We start from the raw sequence: 20,913 nt of genomic DNA on the forward strand, positions 1-20,913 counted from the left end.
AGTAAGGAACAATGTGATTGGTAAGGTGCCGTAGTAAGGAACAATGTGATTGGTAAGGTGCCGTAGTAAGGAACAATGTGATTGGTAAGGTGCCGTAGTAAGGAACAATGTGATTGGTAAGGTGCCGTAGTAAGGAACAATGTGATTGGTAAGGAGCCGTAGTAAGGAACAATGTGATTGGTAAGGTGCCGTAGTAAGGAACAATGTGATTGGTAAGGTGCCGTAGTAAGGAACAATGTGATTGGTAAGGTGCCGTAGTAAGGAACAATGTGATTGGTAAGGAGCCGTAGTAAGGAACAATGTGATTGGTAAGGTGCCGTAGTAAGGAACAATGTGATTGGTAAGGTGCCGTAGTAAAGAACAATGTGATTGGTAAGGAGCCGTAGTAAGGAACAATGTGATTGGTAAGGTGCCGTAGTAAGGAACAATGTGATTGGTAAGGTGCCGTAGTAAGGAACAATGTGATTGGTAAGGTGCCGTAGTAAGGAACAATGTGATTGGTAAGGTGCCGTAGTAAGGAACAATGTGATTGGTAAGGTGCCGTAGTAAGGAACAATGTGATTGGTAAGGTGCCGTAGTAAGGAACAATGTGATTGGTAAGGAGCCGTAGTAAGGAACAATGTGATTGGTAAGGTGCCGTAGTAAGGAACAATGTGATTGGTAAGGTGCCGTAGTAAGGAACAAGCTAAATTAATAAGCTTTTTTTAAATGTTTTTATCATCCCACACAACATAACAAAAGCAGTTGTTCTATTCTCTCACTACAGGTATATGTTTGAAGGAGGGACCAACTTCGGCTACTGGAATGGTTGGTTTAATAGCCTGTATCAATATTTCCTTCATTAAGTCTCGTATACCAATCATTTAATACTGTCGAAGTATAACTTGTTGTTCCCTCATGTTAACCCTGTAGGAGCAGCTGTTGTCGTGTTAACCCTGTAGGATTAGCTGTATAACTGTAGTTGTGTTAACCCTGTAGGATCAGATGTATAACTGTAGTTGTGTTAACCCTGTAGGAGCAGCTGTAGTCGTGTTAACCCTGTAGGATCAGCTGTATAACTGTAGTTGTGTTAACCCTGTAGGAGCAGCTGTAGTCGTGTTAACCCTGTAGGAGCAGATGTATAACTGTTGTTGTGTTAACCCTGTAGGATCAGCTGTTGTTGTGTTAACCCTGTAGGATCAGCTGTATAACTGTAGTTGTGTTAACCCTGTAGGATCAGCTGTAGTTGTGTTAACCCTGTAGGAGCAGATGTATAACTGTTGTTGTGTTAACCCTGTAGGATCAGCTGTTGTTGTGTTAACCCTGTAGGATCAGCTGTAGTTGTGTTAACCCTGTAGGATCAGATGTATAACTGTAGTTGTGTTAACCCTGTAGGAGCAGATGTATAACTGTAGTTGTGTTAACCCTGTAGGATCAGATGTATAACTGTAGTTGTGTTAACCCTGTAGGATCAGCTGTAGTTGTGTTAACCCTGTAGGATCAGATGTATAACTGTAGTTGTGTTAACCCTGTAGGATCAGCTGTAGTTGTGTTAACCCTGTAGGATCAGATGTAGTTGTGTTAACCCTGTAGGAGCAGATGTATAACTGTTGTTGTGTTAACCCTGTAGGATCAGCTGTATAACTGTAGTTGTGTTAACCCTGTAGGATCAGCTGTAGTTGTGTTAACCCTGTAGGAGCAGATGTATAACTGTAGTTGTGTTAACCCTGTAGGATCAGCTGTAGTTATGTTAACCCTGTAGGATCAGATGTATAACTGTAGTTGTGTTAACCCTGTAGGAGCAGATGTAGTTGTGTTAACCCTGTAGGAGCAGATGTATAACTGTTGTTGTGTTAACCCTGTAGGATCAGCTGTTGCTGTGTTAACCCTGTAGGATCAGCTGTAGTTGTGTTAACCCTGTAGGAGCAGCTGTTGTTGTGTTAACCCTGTAGGATCAGCTGTATAACTGTAGTTGTGTTAACCCTGTAGGATCAGCTGTAGTTGTGTTAACCCTGTAGGAGCAGATGTATAACTGTAGTTGTGTTAACCCTGTAGGATCAGATGTATAACTGTAGTTGTGTTAACCCTGTAGGAGCAGATGTATAACTGTTGTCGTGTTAACCCTGTAGGATCAGATGTATAACTGTAGTAGTGTTAACCCTGTAGAAGCAGCTGTTGTTGTGTTAACCCTGTAGGATCAGCTATTGTTGTGTTAACCCTGTAGGATCAGATGTATAACTGTAGTTGTGTTAACCCTGTAGGATCAGATGTATAACTGTAGTTGTGTTAACCCTGTAGGATCAGATGTATAACTGTAGTTGTGTTAACCCTGTAGGATCAGCTATTGTTGTGTTAACCCTGTAGGATCAGATGTATAACTGTAGTTGTGTTAACCCTGTAGGATCAGATGTATAACTGTAGTTGTGTTAACCCTGTAGGATCAGATGTATAACTGTAGTTGTGTTAACCCTGTAGGATCAGCTATTGTTGTGTTAACCCTGTAGGATCAGATGTATAACTGTTGTTGTGTTAACCCTGTAGGATCAGATGTATAACTGTAGTTGTGTTAACCCTGTAGGATCAGCTGTATAACTGTAGTTGTGTTAACCCTGTAGGATCAGCTGTATAACTGTAGTTGTGTTAACCCTGTAGGATCAGCTGTTGTTGTGTTAACCCTGTAGGATCAGATGTATAACTGTAGTTGTGTTAACCCTGTAGGATCAGATGTAGTTGTGTTAACCCTGTAGGAGCAGATGTATAACTGTAGTTGTGTTAACCCTGTAGGAGCAGATGTATAACTGTAGTTGTGTTAACCCTGTAGGATCAGCTGTTGTTGTGTTAACCCTGTAGGATCAGATGTATAACTGTAGTTGTGTTAACCCTGTAGGAGCAGATGTATAACTGTAGTTGTGTTAACCCTGTAGGATCAGCTGTTGTTGTGTTAACCCTGTAGGATCAGATGTATAACTGTAGTTGTGTTAACCCTGTAGGATCAGATGTAGTCGTGTTAACCCTGTAGGATCAGATGTAGTTGTGTTAACCCTGTAGGATCAGATGTATAACTGTAGTTGTGTTAACCCTGTAGGAGCAGATGTATAACTGTAGTTGTGTTAACCCTGTAGGATCAGCTGTAGTTGTGTTAACCCTGTAGGATCAGATGTATAACTGTAGTCGTGTTAACCCTGTAGGATCAGATGTAGTTGTGTTAACCCTGTAGGATCAGATGTATAACTGTAGTTGTGTTAACCCTGTAGGAGCAGATGTATAACTGTAGTTGTGTTAACCCTGTAGGATCAGCTGTAGTTGTGTTAACCCTGTAGGATCAGCTGTAGTTGTTTTAACGCTGTAGGATCAGATGTATAACTGTAGTTGTGTTAATCCTGTAGGATCAGCTGTAGTTGTGTTAACCCTGTAGGATCAGATGTATAACTGTAGTTGTGTTAACCCTGTAGGAGCAGATGTATAACTGTAGTTGTGTTAACCCTGTAGGATCAGCTGTAGTTGTGTTAACCCTGTAGGATCAGCTGTAGTTGTTTTAACGCTGTAGGATCAGATGTATAACTGTAGTTGTGTTAATCCTGTAGGATCAGATGTAGTTGTGTTAACCCTGTAGGATCAGATGTATAACTGTTGTTGTGTTAACCCTGTAGGATCAGCTGTAGTTGTGTTAACCCTGTAGGATCAGATGTATAACTGTAGTTGTGTTAACCCTGTAGGAGCAGATGTATAACTGTAGTTATGTTAACCCTGTAGGATCAGCTGTATAACTGTAGTTGTGTTAACCCTGTAGGATCAGCTGTATAACTGTAGTTGTGTTAACCCTGTAGGATCAGATGCATAACTGTAGTTATGTTAACCCTGTCGGATCAGCTGTAGTTGTTTTAACGCTGTAGGATCAGCTGTAGTTGTGTTAACCCTGTAGGATCAGATGTATAACTGTTGTTGTGTTAACCCTGTAGGATCAGATGTATAACTGTAGTTGTGTTAACCCTGTAGGATCAGATGTATAACTGTAGTTGTGTTAACCCTGTAGGATCAGATGTAGTTGTGTTAACCCTGTAGGAGCAGATGTATAACTGTTGTTGTGTTAACCCTGTAGGATCAGATGTATAACTGTAGTAGTGTTAACCCTGTAGAAGCAGCTGTTGTTGTGTTAACCCTGTAGGAGCAGCTGTTGTTGCGTTAACCCTGTAGGAGCAGCTGTAGTCGTGTTAACCCTGTAGGATCAGATGTATAACTGTAGTTGTGTTAACCCTGTAGGATCAGCTATTGTTGTGTTAACCCTGTAGGATCAGATGTATAACTGTTGTTGTGTTAACCCTGTAGGATCAGATGTATAACTGTAGTTGTGTTAACCCTGTAGGATCAGCTGTATAACTGTAGTTGTGTTAACCCTGTAGGATCAGCTGTATAACTGTAGTTGTGTTAACCCTGTAGGATCAGATGTAGTCGTGTTAACCCTGTAGGATCAGATGTATAACTGTTGTTGTGTTAACCCTGTAGGATCAGATGTATAACTGTTGTTGTGTTAACCGTGGAGGATCAGCTGTAGTTGTGTTAACCCTGTAGGATCAGATGTATAACTGTAGTTGTGTTAACCCTGTAGGAGCAGATGTATAACTGTAGTTGTGTTAACCCTGTAGGATCAGATGTAGTCGTGTTAACCCTGTAGGATCAGATGTATAACTGTTGTTGTGTTAACCCTGTAGGATCAGATGTATAACTGTAGTTGTGTTAACCCTGTAGGATCAGCTGTATAACTGTTGTTGTGTTAACCCTGTAGGATCAGATGTATAACTGTTGTTGTGTTAACCCTGTAGGATCAGATGCATAACTGTAGTTATGTTAACCCTGTAGGATCAGCTGTAGTTGTTTTAACGCTGTAGGATCAGATGTATAACTGTAGTTGTGTTAACCCTGTAGGATCAGATGTAGTTGTGTTAACCCTGTAGGATCAGATGTATAACTGTTGTTGTGTTAACCCTGTAGGATCAGCTGTAGTTGTGTTAACCCTGTAGGATCAGCTGTAGTTGTGTTAACCCTGTAGGATCAGATGTATAACTGTAGTTGTGTTAACCCTGTAGGATCAGCTGTATAACTGTAGTTATGTTAACCCTGTAGGATCAGCTGTATAACTGTAGTTGTGTTAACCCTGTAGGATCAGATGTATAACTGTAGTTATGTTAACCCTGTAGGATCAGCTGTATAACTGTAGTTGTGTTAACCCTGTAGGATCAGATGTATAACTGTAGTTGTGTTAACCCTGTAGGATCAGCTGCATAACTGTAGTTATGTTAACCCTGTAGGATCAGCTGTAGTTGTTTTAACGCTGTAGGATCAGCTGTAGTTGTGTTAACCCTGTAGGATCAGCTGTATAACTGTAGTTGTGTTAACCCTGTAGGATCAGATGTATAACTGCAGTTGTGTTAACCCTGTAGGATCAGCTGTAGTTGTGTTAACCCTGTAGGATCAGATGTATAACTGTAGTTGTGTTAACCCTGTAGGAGCAGATGTATAACTGTAGTTATGTTAACCCTGTAGGATCAGCTGTAGTCGTGTTAACCCTGTAGGATCAGCTGTATAACTGTAGTTGTGTTAACCCTGTAGGATCAGATGTATAACTGTAGTTGTGTTAACCCTGTAGGATCAGATGTATAACTGTAGTCGTGTTAACCCTGTAGGATCAGATGTATAACTGTAGTCGTGTTAACCCTGTAGGATCAGATGTATAACTGTTGTTGTGTTAACCCTGTAGGATCAGATGTATAACTGTAGTTGTGTTAACCCTGTAGGATCAGATGTATAACTGTAGTTATGTTAACCCTGTAGGATCAGCTGTAGTTGTGTTAACCCTGTAGGATCAGATGCATAACTGTAGTTATGTTAACCCTGTCGGATCAGCTGTAGTTGTTTTAACGCTGTAGGATCAGCTGTAGTTGTGTTAACCCTGTAGGATCAGATGTATAACTGTTGTTGTGTTAACCCTGTAGGATCAGATGTATAACTGTAGTTGTGTTAACCCTGTAGGATCAGATGTATAACTGTAGTTGTGTTAACCCTGTAGGATCAGCTGTAGTTGTGTTAACCCTGTAGGATCAGCTGTAGTTGTGGTAACCCTGTAGGAGCAGATGTATAACTGTAGTTGTGTTAACCCTGTAGGATCAGCTGTAGTTGTGTTAACCCTGTAGGAGCGGACCATGATAACAGGTTTAGGTCGGTAGTGACCAGTTATGACTACAACGCCCCTCTGTCTGAGGCAGGAGACCCTACAGAGAAACTACTGGCCATACGGAACACCATCAGCAAGGTAACAACCCTTAACCTGTCCTAACCCAGTAGAGAATATACTGGCCATACGGGACACCATCAGCAATGTAACAAGCCTAACCCTTAACCTGTCCTAATCCAGTAGAGAATATACTGGCCATACGGGACACCATCAGCAAGGTAACAACCCTTAACCTGTCCTAACCCAGTAGAGAATATACTGGCCATACGGAACACCATCACCATGGTAACAACCCTTAACCTGCCCTAACCCAGTAGAGAATATACTGGCCATACGGAACACCATCACCATGGTAACAACCCTTAACCTGCCCTAACCCAGTAGAGAATATACTGGCCATACGGAACACCATCACCATGATAACAACCCTTAACCTGCCCTAACCCAGTAGAGAATATACTGGCCATACGGAACACCATCACCATGGTAACAACCCTTAACCTGCCCTAACCCAGTAGAGAATATACTGGCCATACGGAACACCATCACCATGGTAACAACCCTTAACCTGTCCTAACCCAGTAGAGAATATACTGGCCATACGGAACACCATCACCATGGTAACAACCCTTAACCTGCCCTAACCCAGTAGAGAATATACTGGCCATACGGAACACCATCACCATGGTAACAACCCTTAACCTGTCCTAACCCAGTAGAGAATATACTGGCCATACGGAACACCATCACCATGGTAACAACCCTTAACCTGCCCTAACCCAGTAGAGAATATACTGGCCATACGGAACACCATCACCATGGTAACAAGACTGGAACAAACCCACAGGACTCAGTTCATCTTAGGTTATGTCCCAAATGGCACTCTATGCCCTATATAGTGCACTACTTGACCAAGACCCATAGTGCTCTAGTGTATTATATAGGGCATACTAGGATGCACGGGCTCTGGTCAAAAGTATCACACTATATAGAGAGGCATTTGATGACATATATGGTATTGATGACATGTATGTTGTATGTTAATACTGGCTATATTTTCCCCTTTCTAGTTCAGAGACATCCCTGTGGGTCCCATGCCCCCAGCCTCTCCCAAGATGGCCTATGGCTTTGTGACTCTGACAATGGTATGGGCTTATTTACAGCATACTTTACAACCAGGACCCAGCCTTGTTATAGCATACTTTACTACCAGGACCTAGCCGTATTATAGCATACTTTACTACCAGGACCTAGCCTTATTATAGCATACTTTACTACCAGGACCCAGCCTTATTACAGCATACTTTACAACCAGGACCCAGCCTTATTACAGCATACTTTACTACCAGGACCCAGCATTATTACAGCATACTTTACAACCAGGACCCAGCCTTATTACAGCATACTTTACAACCAGGACCCAGCCTTATTACAGCATACTTTACAACCAGGACCCAGCCTTATTACAGCATACTTTACAACCTGGACCCAGCCTTATTATAGCATACTTTACAACCAGGACCCAGCCTTATTATAGCATACTTTACAACCAGGACCCAGCCTTATTACAGCATACTTTACTACCAGGACCCAGCCTTATTACAGCATACTTTACAACCAGGACCCAGCCTTATTACAGCATACTTTACTACCAGGACCCAGCCTTATTACAGCATACTTTACAACCAGGACCCAGCCTTATTACAGCATACTTTACTACCAGGACCCAGCCTTATTACAGCATACTTTACTACCAGGACCCATCCATATTACAGCATACTTTACTACCAGGACCCAGCCTTATTACAGCATACTTTACAACCTGGACCCAGCCTTATTACAGCATACTTTACTACCAGGACCCAGCCTTATTACAGCATACTTTACAACCAGGACCCAGCCTTATTACAGCATACTTTACAACCAGGACCCAGCCTTATTACAGCATACTTTACTACCAGGACCCAGCCTTATTACAGCATACTTTACTACCAGGACCCAGCCTTATTACAGCATACTTTACTACCATCAACCACCACAGTGCCTTATTACAGCACTAGAGTGTGGCCACTTGGAGACACCAGTTAGTCCTCTCACTAACCCCCAGTCTGGAGAGGTGTGTGGCCACTTGGAGACAGCAGTAAGTCCTCTCACTAACCCCCAGTCTGGAGAGGTGTGTGGCCACTTGGAGACACTAGTAAGTCCTCTCACTAACCCCCAGTCTGGAGAGGTGTGTGGCCACTTGGAGACAGCAGTAAGTCCTCTCACTAACCCCCAGTCTGGAGAGGTGTGTGGCCACTTGGAGACAGCAGTAAGTCCTCTCACTAACCCCCAGTCTGGAGAGGTGTGTGGCCACTTAGAGACACCAGTGAGTCCTCTCACTAACCCCCAGTCTGGAGAGGTGTGTGGCCACTTGGAGACAGCAGTAAGTCCTCTCATTCAACCCCTTATCATAGTTTTTTCTTATGTTGTACCTACCCCACATATTCTGGTCATGTTACTGAATGTATCCAGAGTATTTTCAGATTCCGTTATCAACAAATGTGACAAAGTACAGTAAATGTAAAATGCACATAAAATCAACAGTGTGATGTGTGGAAGCAAGTCTTGTTTGGATTCCTCACTTTAGTGTAATCAGTATATTCCGCCAAAAGCGAACAAGAAACTGCTCACCCTGAGGTGGGGCTCCTAGGAGCCGGGGACTTTAATGCAGGGAAACTTCAATCCGTTTTACCAAATCTCTATCAACATGTTAAATGTGCAAACAGAGGGGGGAAAAAAACTCTGGACCACCTTTACTCCACACACAGAGAGACGCGTACAAAGCTCTCCCTCTAGACCACCTTTACTCCACACACAGAGAGACGCGTACAAAGCTCTCCCTCTAGACCACCTTTACTCCACACACAGAGAGACGCGTACAAAGCTCTCCCTCTAGACCACCTTTACTCCACACAGAGAGACGCGTACAAAGCTCTCCCTCTAGACCACCTTTACTCCACACAGAGAGATGCGTACAAAGCTCTCCCTCTAGACCACCTTTACTCCACACAGAGAGACGCGTACAAAGCTCTCCCTCTAGACCACCTTTACTCCACACACAGAGACGCGTACAAAGCTCTCCCTCTAGACCACCTTTACTCCACACAGAGAGACGCGTACAAAGCTCTCCCTCTAGACCACCTTTACTCCACACACAGAGAGACGCATACAAAGCTCTCCCTCTAGACCACCTTTACTCCACACAGAGAGACGCGTACAAAGCTCTCCCTCTAGACCACCTTTACTCCACACACAGAGACGCGTACAAAGCTCTCCCTCTAGACCACCTTTACTCCACACAGAGAGACGCGTACAAAGCTCTCCCTCTAGACCACCTTTACTCCACACACAGAGAGACGCGTACAAAGCTCTCCCTCTGGACCACCTTTACTCCACACACAGAGAGACGCGTACAAAGCTCTCCCTCTAGACCACCTTTACTCCACACACAGAGAGACGCGTACAAAGCTCTCCCTCTAGACCACCTTTACTTCACACACAGAGAGACGCGTACAAAGCTCTCCCTCTAGACCACCTTTACTCCACACACAGAGAGACGCGTACAAAGCTCTCCCTCTAGACCACCTTTACTCCACACACAGAGACGCGTACAAAGCTCTCCCTCTAGACCACCTTTACTCCACACAGAGAGACGCGTACAAAGCTCTCCCTCTAGACCTCCTTTACTCCACACACAGAGAGACGCGTACAAAGCTCTCCCTCTAGACCACCTTTACTCCACACAGAGAGACGCGTACAAAGCTCTCCCTCTAGACCACCTTTACTCCACACACAGAGACGCGTACAAAGCTCTCCCTCTAGACCACCTTTACTCCACACAGAGAGACGCGTACAAAGCTCTCCCTCTAGACCACCTTTACTCCACACACAGAGACGCGTACAAAGCTCTCCCTCTAGACCACCTTTACTCCACACAGAGAGACGCGTACAAAGCTCTCCCTCTAGACCACCTTTACTCCACACACAGAGAGACGCGTACAAAGCTCTCCCTCTAGACCACCTTTACTCCACACAGAGAGACGCGTACAAAGCTCTCCCTCTAGACCACCTTTACTCCACACACAGAGAGACGCGTACAAAGCTCTCCCTCTGGACCACCTTTACTCCACACAGAGAGACGCGTACAAAGCTCTCCCTCTAGACCACCTTTACTCCACACACAGAGACGCGTACAAAGCTCTCCCTCTGGACCACCTTTACTCCACACACAGAGAGACGCGTACAAAGCTCTCCCTCTAGACCACCTTTACTCCACACACAGAGAGACGCGTACAAAGCTCTCCCTCTAGACCACCTTTACTTCACACACAGAGAGACGCGTACAAAGCTCTCCCTCTAGACCACCTTTACTCCACACACAGAGAGACGCGTACAAAGCTCTCCCTCTAGACCACCTTTACTCCACACACAGAGACGCGTACAAAGCTCTCCCTCTAGACCACCTTTACTCCACACAGAGAGACGCGTACAAAGCTCTCCCTCTAGACCTCCTTTACTCCACACACAGAGAGACGCGTACAAAGCTCTCCCTCTAGACCACCTTTACTCCACACAGAGAGACGCGTACAAAGCTCTCCCTCTAGACCACCTTTACTCCACACACAGAGACGCGTACAAAGCTCTCCCTCTAGACCACCTTTACTCCACACAGAGAGACGCGTACAAAGCTCTCCCTCTAGACCACCTTTACTCCACACACAGAGACGCGTACAAAGCTCTCCCTCTAGACCACCTTTACTCCACACAGAGAGACGCGTACAAAGCTCTCCCTCTAGACCACCTTTACTCCACACACAGAGACGCGTACAAAGCTCTCCCTCTAGACCACCTTTACTCCACACACAGAGACGCGTACAAAGCTCTCCCTCTAGACCACCTTTACTCCACACACAGAGACGCGTACAAAGCTCTCCCTCTAGACCACCTTTACTCCACACACAGAGACGCGTACAAAGCTCTCCCTCACCCTCCATTTGGCAAATCTGACCATAATTCTATCCTGTTAGCACAGACAGGAATATGTTCCGGGATTCTTCCTATGGCATTGAGGAGTACAGCACATCAGTCACTGGCTTCATCAATAAGTGCATCGATGACATCATTCCCACAGTGACCGTACATACAGTTGTGGCCAAAAGTTGAGAATGACACAAATATTAATTTCCAAAGTTTGCTGCTTCAGTGTCTTTAGATATTGTTGTCAGATGTTACTCTGGAATACTGAAGTATAATTACAAGCATTTCATAAGTGTCAAATGCTTTTATTGACAATTACATGAATTTGATGCAAAGAGTCAATATTTGCAGTGTTGACCCTTCTTTTTCAAGACCTCTGCAATCCGCCCTGGCATGCTGTCAATTAACTTCTGGGCCACATCCTGACTGATGCAGCCCATTCTTGCATAATTAATGCTTGGAGTTTGTCAGAATTTGTGGGGTTTTGTTTGTCCACCCACCTCTTGAGGATTGACCACAAGTTCTCAATGGGATTAAGGTCTGGGGAGTTTCCTGGCCATGGACCCAAAATATCGATGTTTTGTTCCCTGAGCCACTTAGTTATCACTTTTGACTTATGGCAAGGTGCTCCATCGTGCTGGAAAAGGCATTGTTCATCACCAAACTGTTCCTGGATGGTTGGGAGAAGTTGCTCTTGTTGGTACCATGCTGTGTTCTTAGGCAAAATTGTGAGTGAGCCCACTCCCTTGGCTGAGAAGCAACCCCACACAAATGAGCCCACTCCCTTGGCTGAGAAGCAACCCCACACATGTGAGCCCACTCCCTTGGCTGAGAAGCAACCCCACACATGTGAGCCCACTCCCTTGGCTGAGAAGCAACCCCACACATGTGAGCCCACTCCCTTGGCTGAGAAGCCCACACATGAATGTTCTCAGGATGCTTTACTGTTGGCATGACACAGGACTGATGGTAGCGCTCACCTTGTCTTCTCTGGACAAGCTTTTATCCGGATGCCCCAAATAATCAAAGGGGATTCATCAGAGAGAAAATGACTTTACCCCAGTCCTCAGCAGTCCAATCCCTGTACCTTTTACAGAATATCAGTCTGTCCCTGATGTTTTTCCTGGAGAGAAGTGGCTTCTTTGCTGCCCTTCTTGACACCAGGCCATCCTCCTAAAGGTCTTCGCCTCACTGTGGGTGCAGATGCACTCACACATGCCTGCTGCCATTCCTGAGCAAGCTCTGTACTGGTGGTGCCCCGATCCCGCAGCTGAATTAACTTTAGGAGACAGTCCTGGCGCTTGCAAATAAATTCATTAAAAATCCTACAATGTGATTTTCCGGATTTTTTTCTAATTTTGTCTGTCATAGTTGCAGTGTACCTATGATGAAAATGTCAGGCCTCTCATCTTTTTAAGTGGGAGAACTTGCACAATTGGTGGCTGACTAAATACTTTTTTGCCCCACTGTATGTATGTATGTATATATATATATATATATATATATATGTTTGTTTTATCTACCAAAGAAATGTGTGGACGACCTGCAGGTTGTAAACCAATGCCCTAAGAGAAATAAATCGCAGTACAACATGATGTATGACTTCAACGTCTGCTCTGTTTGGTAGGTAGGGAACCTCAGCAGCCTGTTGGACACGCTGTCACCTCAGGGTCCTGTCCGGTCACTGTACCCTCTGTCTTTTGAAGAGATGAAGCAGGTAGGTCTCTATCCTGGGAAACCATCTGGTATAGTTATGGAAGGTAGGTCTCTATCCTGGGAAAGCATCAGGTATAGTTATGGAAGGTAGGTCTCTATCCTGGGACACCATCTGGTATAGTTATGGAAGGTAGGTCTCTATCCTGGGACACCATCAGGTATAGTTATGGAAGGTAGGTCTCTATCCTGGGACACCATCTGGTATAGTTATGGAAGGTAGGTCTCTATCCTGGGACACCATCTGGTATAGTTATGGAAGGTAGGTCTCTATCCTGGGACACCATCTGGTACAGTGCCCTGCGAAAGTATTCGGCCCCCTTGAACTTTGTGACCTTTTGCCACATTTCAGGCTTCAAACATGAAGATATAAAACTGTATTTTTTTGTGAAGAATCAACAACAAGTGGGACACAATCATGAAGTGGAACGACATTTATTGGATATTTCAAACTTTTTTAACAAATCAAGAACTGAAAAATTGGGCATGCAAAATTATTCAGCCCCCTTAAGTTAATACTTTGTAGCGCCACCTTTTGCTGCGATTACAGCTGTAAGTCGCTTAAGGTATGTCTCTATCAGTTTTGCACATCGAGAGACTGACATTTTTTCCCATTCCTCCTTGCAAAACAGCTCGAGCTCAGTGAGGTTGGATGGAGAGCATTTGTGAACAGCAGTTTTCAGTTCTTTCCACAGATTCTCGATTGGAGTCAGGTCTGGACTTTGACTTGGCCATTCTAACACCTGGATAAGTTTATTTTTGAACCATTTCATTGTAGATTTTGCTTTATGTTTTGGATCATTGTCTTGTTGGAAGACAAATCTCCGTCCCAGTCTCAGGTCTTTTGCAGACTGCATCAGGTTTTCTTCCAGAATGGTCCTGTATTTGGCTCCATCCATCTTCCCATCAATTTTAACCATCTTCCCTGTCCCTGCTGAAGAAAAGCAGGCCCAAACCATGATGCTGCCACCACCATGTTTGACAGTGGGGATGGTGTGTTCAGCTGTGTTGCTTTTACGCCAAACATAACGTTTTGCATTGTTGCCAAAAAGTTCAATTTTGGTTTCATCTGACCAGAGCACCTTCTTCCACATGTTTGGTGTGTCTCCCAGGTGGCTTGTGGCAAACTTTAAACAACACTTTTTATGGATATCTTTAAGAAATGGCTTTCTTCTTGCCACTCTTCCATAAAGGCCAGACTTGTGCAATATACGACTGATTGTTGTCCTATGGACAGAGTCTCCCACCTCAGCTGTAGATCTCTGCAGTTCATCCAGAGTGATCATGGGCCTCTTGGCTGCATCTCTGATCAGTCTTCTCCTTGTATGAGCTGAAAGTTTAGAGGGACGGCCAGGTCTTGGTAGATTTGCAGTGGTCTGATACTCCTTCCATTTCAATATTATCGCTTGCACAGTGCTCATTGGGATGTTTAAAGCTTGGGAAATATTTTTGTATCCAAATCCGGCTTTAAACTTCTTCACAACAGTATCTCGGACCTGCCTGGTGTGTTCCTTGTTCTTCATGATGCTCTCTGCGCTTTTAACGGACCTCTGAGACTATCACAGTGCAGGTGCATTTATACGGAGACTTGATTACACACAGGTGGATTGTATTTATCATCATTAGTCATTTAGGTCAACATTGGATCATTCAGAGATCCTCACTGAACTTCTGGAGAGAGTTTGCTGCACTGAAAGGGGCTGAATAATTTTGCACGCCCAATTTTTCAGTTTTTGATTTGTTAAAAAAGTTTGAAATATCCAATAAATGTCGTTCCACTTCATGATTGTGTCCCACTTGTTGTTGATTCTTCACAAAAAAATACAGTTTTATATCTTTATGTTTGAAGCCTGAAATGTGGCTAAAGGTCGCAAAGTTCAAGGGGGCCGAATACTTTTGCAAGGCACTGTATAGTTATGGAAGGTAGGTCTCTATCCTGGGACACCATCTGGTATAGTTATGGGAGGTAGGTCTCTATCCTGGGACACCATCTGGTATAGTTATGGAAGTTAGATCTAAGAAACAATTCACATTGTTTTAACTTTACTTAATGTGTTTAATGTTGTACCTATTCTGTTGGTTAGTACTATGGCTTCATGCTGTACCGGACCAAGCTGCCCAGGGACCTGCCAGAAGACACACCCCTAATCTCTCCTCTGAATGGGGTTCATGACCGGGCATATGTCTCCGTCTGTGGGGTAGGTGTCTATCTGTGGGGTAGGTGTCTGTCTGTCCGTGGGGTAGGTGTCTGTCTGTCCGTGGGGTAGGTGTCCGTCCGTCTGTGGGGTAGGTGTCCGTCTGTCCTGAATGGAGTTTATGACTGGGCATGTCTGTCTGGGGTAGATGTTTGTCCATGGGGTAGGTGTCCATCTGTCCTGAATGGGGTTCATGACCGGCCATAGGTGTTTGTCTGTCTTAATGGGGTAGGTGTCTGTCTGTCTTAATGGGGTAGGTGTCTGTCTTGTCTTAATGGGGTAGGTGTCTGCCTTGTCTTAATGGGGTAGGTGTCTGCCTTGTCTTAATGGGGTAGGTGTCTGTCTATCTTAATGGGGTAGGTGTCTGTCTATCTTAATGGGGTAGGTGTCTGTCTGTCACACCACTAGTGCTGTCCTCGTCTGGTCATTCAGACGGTGCCCCTACTGGTGGTGGAAAACGTATGTATGTATGTGGACATTTAATTTTGCAACGTGAGCGCCTGGTCAGAATGTCAGGCGCGGTTCCAGAATCTTACATAAGTATTCAATGTTGTACAGAGGTTGTGTGATGGTCAGCATGTTGTAGAGGTTGTGTGATGGTTTTGTCCTGTCAGCATGTTGTACAGAGGTTGTGTGATGGTTTTGTCCTGTCAGCATGTTGTACAGAGGTTGTGTGATGGTTTTGTCCTGTCAGCATGTTGTACAGAGGTTGTGTGATGGTTTTGTCCTGTCAGCATGTTGTACAGAGGTTGTGTGATGGTTTTGTCCTGTCAGCATGTTGTACAGAGGTTGTGTGATGGTTTTGTCCTGTCAGCATGTTGTACAGAGGTTGTGTGATGGTTTTGTCCTGTCAGCATGTTGTACAGAGGTTGTGTGATGGTTTTGTCCTGTCAGCATGTTGTACAGAGGTTGTGTGATGGTTTTGTCCTGTCAGCATGTTGTACAGAGGTTGTGTGATGGTTTTGTCCTGTCTGCATGTTGTAGAGGCTGTGTCCTGCTCCTATACAGGTGTTCCAGGGGCTGCTGGAGAGAGACACGACTCTGGTGATGAACCTAACAGGGAAGCAGGGGGACCAGGTTGATGTTCTAGTAGAGAACATGGGACGAGTCAACTTTGGCAGCAAGATCAACGACTTCAAGGCAAGTCTACTTCAACTTCAGTAGACAGACACGTGTTTTATATCTTGATCTGAATAAAATAGAGGTTTTAGCAGTTCAAGATTCATGCAAGTGAGGTGCGTTGGTCCCATAAAGGATCCACACTCCAATATCAAAGATAAACTATTCAGTTATGAGTTTACAACAGGAATGTTCACGGAGGTATTCGTCAACTTTCGCTAGGAATGGATAGCCAAATCCCAGATCGGTTTGTGTTCTTGCCAAGCCAAACTTCTTGTGACAATGAGTAAAAAGGAGTTGGCATTATAGCACAAATAGTCTGTCACTCAGGCTAAGGAATGGACACACAGTTGATTTGTCGGTCATGTCTGTGTTTTGCAGGGCCTGTTGAGTAACCTGATCCTTGGTAAAGATGTGCTGACAGATTGGCAGATCTACCGTCTGGACATTGATGGAGCCATAGCCTCAGGATGGCCCCAGTCAGGCCAGCGACGCTCTCCGCCCAACCCAGTCAGAGGGCCCTCAGATGGGCCAGTCTTCTACCAGGGCACCCTGCCTCCCAACGGTCTGGCCTGGGACACCTTTCTCCGGCTCAATGAATGGACCAAGGTGAGGACATAATCAATACTGAGTCTTTTTACCATCTGGCTCACTACAGAAATACTAGTGTAGTACTTATCCAATATGGAGATCGATGAACACAATGGCTCTCGGAAGAACAAGAGTCAAACAGACGTGTGTTCACTATGAGTTCCTTCTTGGGGTCAAATCCAAAACTGAGTCTCCCCTCTGCTCCCAGGGACAGGTGTGGATCAACGGGGTGAACCTGGGCAGGTACTGGCCTAAGAGAGGTCCCCAGCAGACCCTGTACGTCCCGGGGCCCCTGCTCAGCCCCACCCAGCCCAACAACATCACAGTCCTGGAGCTAGAGAGGGCCCCTCCTCACACCAGGGTCCTTTTCATGGACCGGCCTCAGCTCGACAGCACTGCTGGCAAGACATCACAGCTACAGACCACAGACAGACAGACATGACATCACAGCTACAGGCCACAGACAGACATGACATCACAGCTACAGACCACAGACAGACAGACAACAGACATGACATCACAGCTACAGACCACAGACAGACAGACAGACAGACATGACATCACAGCTACAGACAACACAGCTACAGATCAGACAGACATGACATCACAGCTACAGACCACAGACAGACATGACACCACAGCAACAGACAACAGACACTACAGCTACAGGCCACAGACATCGCAGCTACAGGCCACAGACATCACAGCTACAGACCACAGACAGACATGACACCACAGCTACGACACCACAGCTACGACACCACAGCTAGACAACAGACATCACAGCTACAGGCAACAGACATCACAGCTACAGACAACAGACAGACATGACATCACAGCTACAGACCACAGACAGACATGACACCACAGCTACAGACATCACAGCTACAGGCAACAGACAGACATGACACCACAGCTACAAGACAGACAGAAGACAAGACATTACCTCAGAGAATCAGTTTCTTCATAGTTGACACACAGAGACGACAGCCAGCCAATCAATCAATCCCTCCGAATAAGTCTCTGTCCAACCACTTATCTGCAGCATGAGCTAATACACTCCAATCGTCTATCAATCAATGTATGAGTAGCATATCCTGTATCAATTCACTTCAGCACTCGTTTCTACGGACTTCCGTCTATAACAAATGAAACAACCTCTGAGCCAGACTTTCAGTTTGTGTTCCTCGGTCTCTGCTGCATCTGCAAATAGAATGTTCTGTTTAAAGGCAACTTAAGGTTTGGTTTTCAGTGTTGAGCTCACGCAGGTATGAATAAATAGATGACAGTATTATGGTAATCATTGTTTTGACATGATTTAATAACATGAGTTGCTGTGCTTCTGTCAGATACTGTCCGTTTTGGCACGTTACTATATACCCATTTCATAAAAACACTGTGTACATGAATAAACAGTTTCATCATCACATGTACAGCTGAATTAATTTGGTTTATTATTCCATTCCACACCAACAGTGATTTCATTTGACACCAGTTCACCCGGTTCAGACCCGGTTCAGACCCGGTTCAGACCCCAGCTCTGCCTCCTTTCCTGAAACGATCAGCTCCATTTAAAGGCAACCTGCTTTCACGGTAAACGCTGCATGTTCAAGGCTCAAATCGGAAAATGACCTTTCAGATTTCCAACGGTGCTACAAGGCAGATCTTCTGAGATAAACTGAATCGTAACAAAGCTGCTCGTCTCGGAGTCACCAGGTCCAGTTTTCATCTAAAGTTATCCATCTGGATTTTGGCCTATTTGATGGGATTAAATGCATAGAATATAATGAATAGAACAGGAGTCCCCATTCGTATGTTATATTAATTATATTTCTGTGCATTTTAATCCTATCAGATGGGCAACATCAAGATCACTGGGCCCTGCAGATTGACTGAGGTCTGTGGCTTGGCTTAGTAAGGTCTCTGGGTCTGCGTGCTCTGTCCCCACCAACCAATAGATTAGTAGGCCTGAGGCTTCTATAGTGAAGTGGCAACAGTATGGTAGGGTTGTGGCGGTAGCAACATGAAAGTCAGTTTCCTGCCCTGCTCCTGTTAGCCACATTAGCCTTGCGGTGCTCCTGGACACAGCGAGGGGTGCAGAAGCTGAAGTCTAGGTACTGAAACGGAACCTTTCCCACCAGGGACTCCCCACACTGCCAACACCGCCTGGTAGAGAGGAGAGAACATGGAGTTAGCTAGAAAAACACTAGACTCCTAGATGATACTGTACCAACAGGACACTAGACTCCTAGAGGATACTGTATACGACAGGACACTAGACTCCTAGAGGATACTGTATACGACAAGACACTAGACTCCTAGATGATACTGTATACGACAGGACACTAGACTCCTAGAGGATACTGTATACGACAGGACACTAGACTCCTAGAGGATACTGTATATGACAGGACACTAGACTCCTAGATGATACTGTATACGACAGGACACTAGACTCCTAGATACTGTATACGACAGGACACTAGACTCCTAGATGATACTGTATACGACAGGACACTAGACTCCTAGATGACACTGTATACGACAGGACACTAGACTCCTAGATGATACTGTACCAACAGGACACTAGACTCCTAGATGATACTGTACCAACAGGACACTAGACTCCTAGAGGATACTGTATACGACAGGACACTAGACTCCTAGAGGATACTGTATATGACAGGACACTAGACTCCTAGAGGATACTGTATATGACAGGACACTAGACTCCTAGATGATACTGTACCAACAGGACACTAGACTCCTAGATGATACTGTATATGACAGGACAGAACACTAGACTGCTAGATGATACTGTACCAACAGGACACTAGACTCCTAGATGATACTGTATATGACAGGACACTAGACTCCTAGATGATACTGTATAGGACAGAACACTAGACTCCTAGATGATACTGTACCAACAGGACACTAGACTCCTAGATGATACTGTACCAACAAGACACTAGACTCCTAGATGATACTGTATATGACAGGACACTAGACTCCTAGATGATACTGTACCAACAAGACACTAGACTCCTAGATGATACTGTATATGACAGGACACTAGACTCCTAGATAATACTGTACCAACAGGACACTAGACTCCTAGATGATACTGTATATGACAGGACACTAGACTCCTAGATGATACTGTACCAACAGGACACTAGACTCCTAGAGGATACTGTATATGGCAGGACACTAGACTCCTAGATGATACTGTATATGACAGGACACTAGACTCCTAGATGACACTGTATATGACAGGACACTAGACTCCTAGATGACACTGTATATGACAGGACACTAGACTCCTAGATGACACTGTATATGACAGGACACTAGACTCCTAGATGATACTGTATACGACAGGACACTAGACTCCTAGATGATACTGTATATGACAGGACACTAGACTCCTAGATGATACTGTATATGACAGGACACTAGACTCCTAGATGATACTGTATACGACAGGACACTAGACTCCTAGATGATACTGTATACGACAGGACACTAGACTCCTAGATGATACTGTATACGACAGGACACAAGACTCCTAGATGATACTGTATACGACAGGACACTAGACTCCTAGATGATACTGTATACGACAGGACACTAGACTCCTAGATGATACAGTACCAACAGGACACTAGACTCCTAGATGATACTGTACCAACAGGACACTAGACTCCTAGATGATACTGTATATGACAGGACACTAGACTCCTAGATGATACTGTATATGACAGGACACTAGACTAATAGATGATACTGTACCAACAGGACACTAGACTCCTAGATGATACTGTATATGATAGGACACTAGACTCCTAGATGATACTGTATATGATAGGACACTAGACTCCTAGATGATACTGTACCAACAGGACACTAGTCTCCTAGATGATACTGTATATGACAGGACACTAGACTCCTAGATGATACTGTATATGACAGGACAGGACACTAGACTCCTAGATGATACTGTACCAACAGGACACTAGACTCCTAGAGGATACTGTATACGACAGGACACTAGACTCCTAGATG

The 20,913-nt window shown here is 44.6% G+C and overlaps 2 protein-coding genes across 5 annotated transcripts in view; one reads left to right on the plus strand and one right to left on the minus strand.

The window, feature by feature from the left end:
* glb1l (galactosidase, beta 1-like) overlaps nt 1-18,274 on the plus strand; it is a 95,589-nt gene extending 77,315 nt beyond the window's left edge. For both annotated transcript variants that reach the window (XM_036959520.1, XM_036959521.1), the window contains 8 exons: nt 767-807; nt 6,168-6,286; nt 7,279-7,353; nt 12,855-12,944; nt 15,025-15,138; nt 16,144-16,275; nt 16,636-16,863; nt 17,054-18,274. In XM_036959520.1, coding sequence (XP_036815415.1) covers nt 767-807; nt 6,168-6,286; nt 7,279-7,353; nt 12,855-12,944; nt 15,025-15,138; nt 16,144-16,275; nt 16,636-16,863; nt 17,054-17,287 — 1,033 coding nt within the window. In that variant the 3' untranslated portion in view covers nt 17,288-18,274. The remainder of the gene's footprint in view (nt 1-766; nt 808-6,167; nt 6,287-7,278; nt 7,354-12,854; nt 12,945-15,024; nt 15,139-16,143; nt 16,276-16,635; nt 16,864-17,053) is intronic.
* The window catches only part of ankzf1 (ankyrin repeat and zinc finger peptidyl tRNA hydrolase 1), a 35,889-nt gene continuing 33,123 nt past the window's right edge, over nt 18,148-20,913 (minus strand). For all 3 annotated transcript variants that reach the window (XM_036959517.1, XM_036959519.1, XM_036959518.1), the window contains one exon: nt 18,148-19,011. In XM_036959517.1, the coding sequence (XP_036815412.1) occupies nt 18,876-19,011 (136 nt within the window). In that variant the 3' untranslated portion in view covers nt 18,148-18,875. The remainder of the gene's footprint in view (nt 19,012-20,913) is intronic.

Source organism: Oncorhynchus mykiss, chromosome 22 (genome assembly GCF_013265735.2).
Source record: "Oncorhynchus mykiss isolate Arlee chromosome 22, USDA_OmykA_1.1, whole genome shotgun sequence".
Taxonomy (NCBI): Eukaryota; Metazoa; Chordata; class Actinopteri; order Salmoniformes; family Salmonidae; genus Oncorhynchus; species Oncorhynchus mykiss.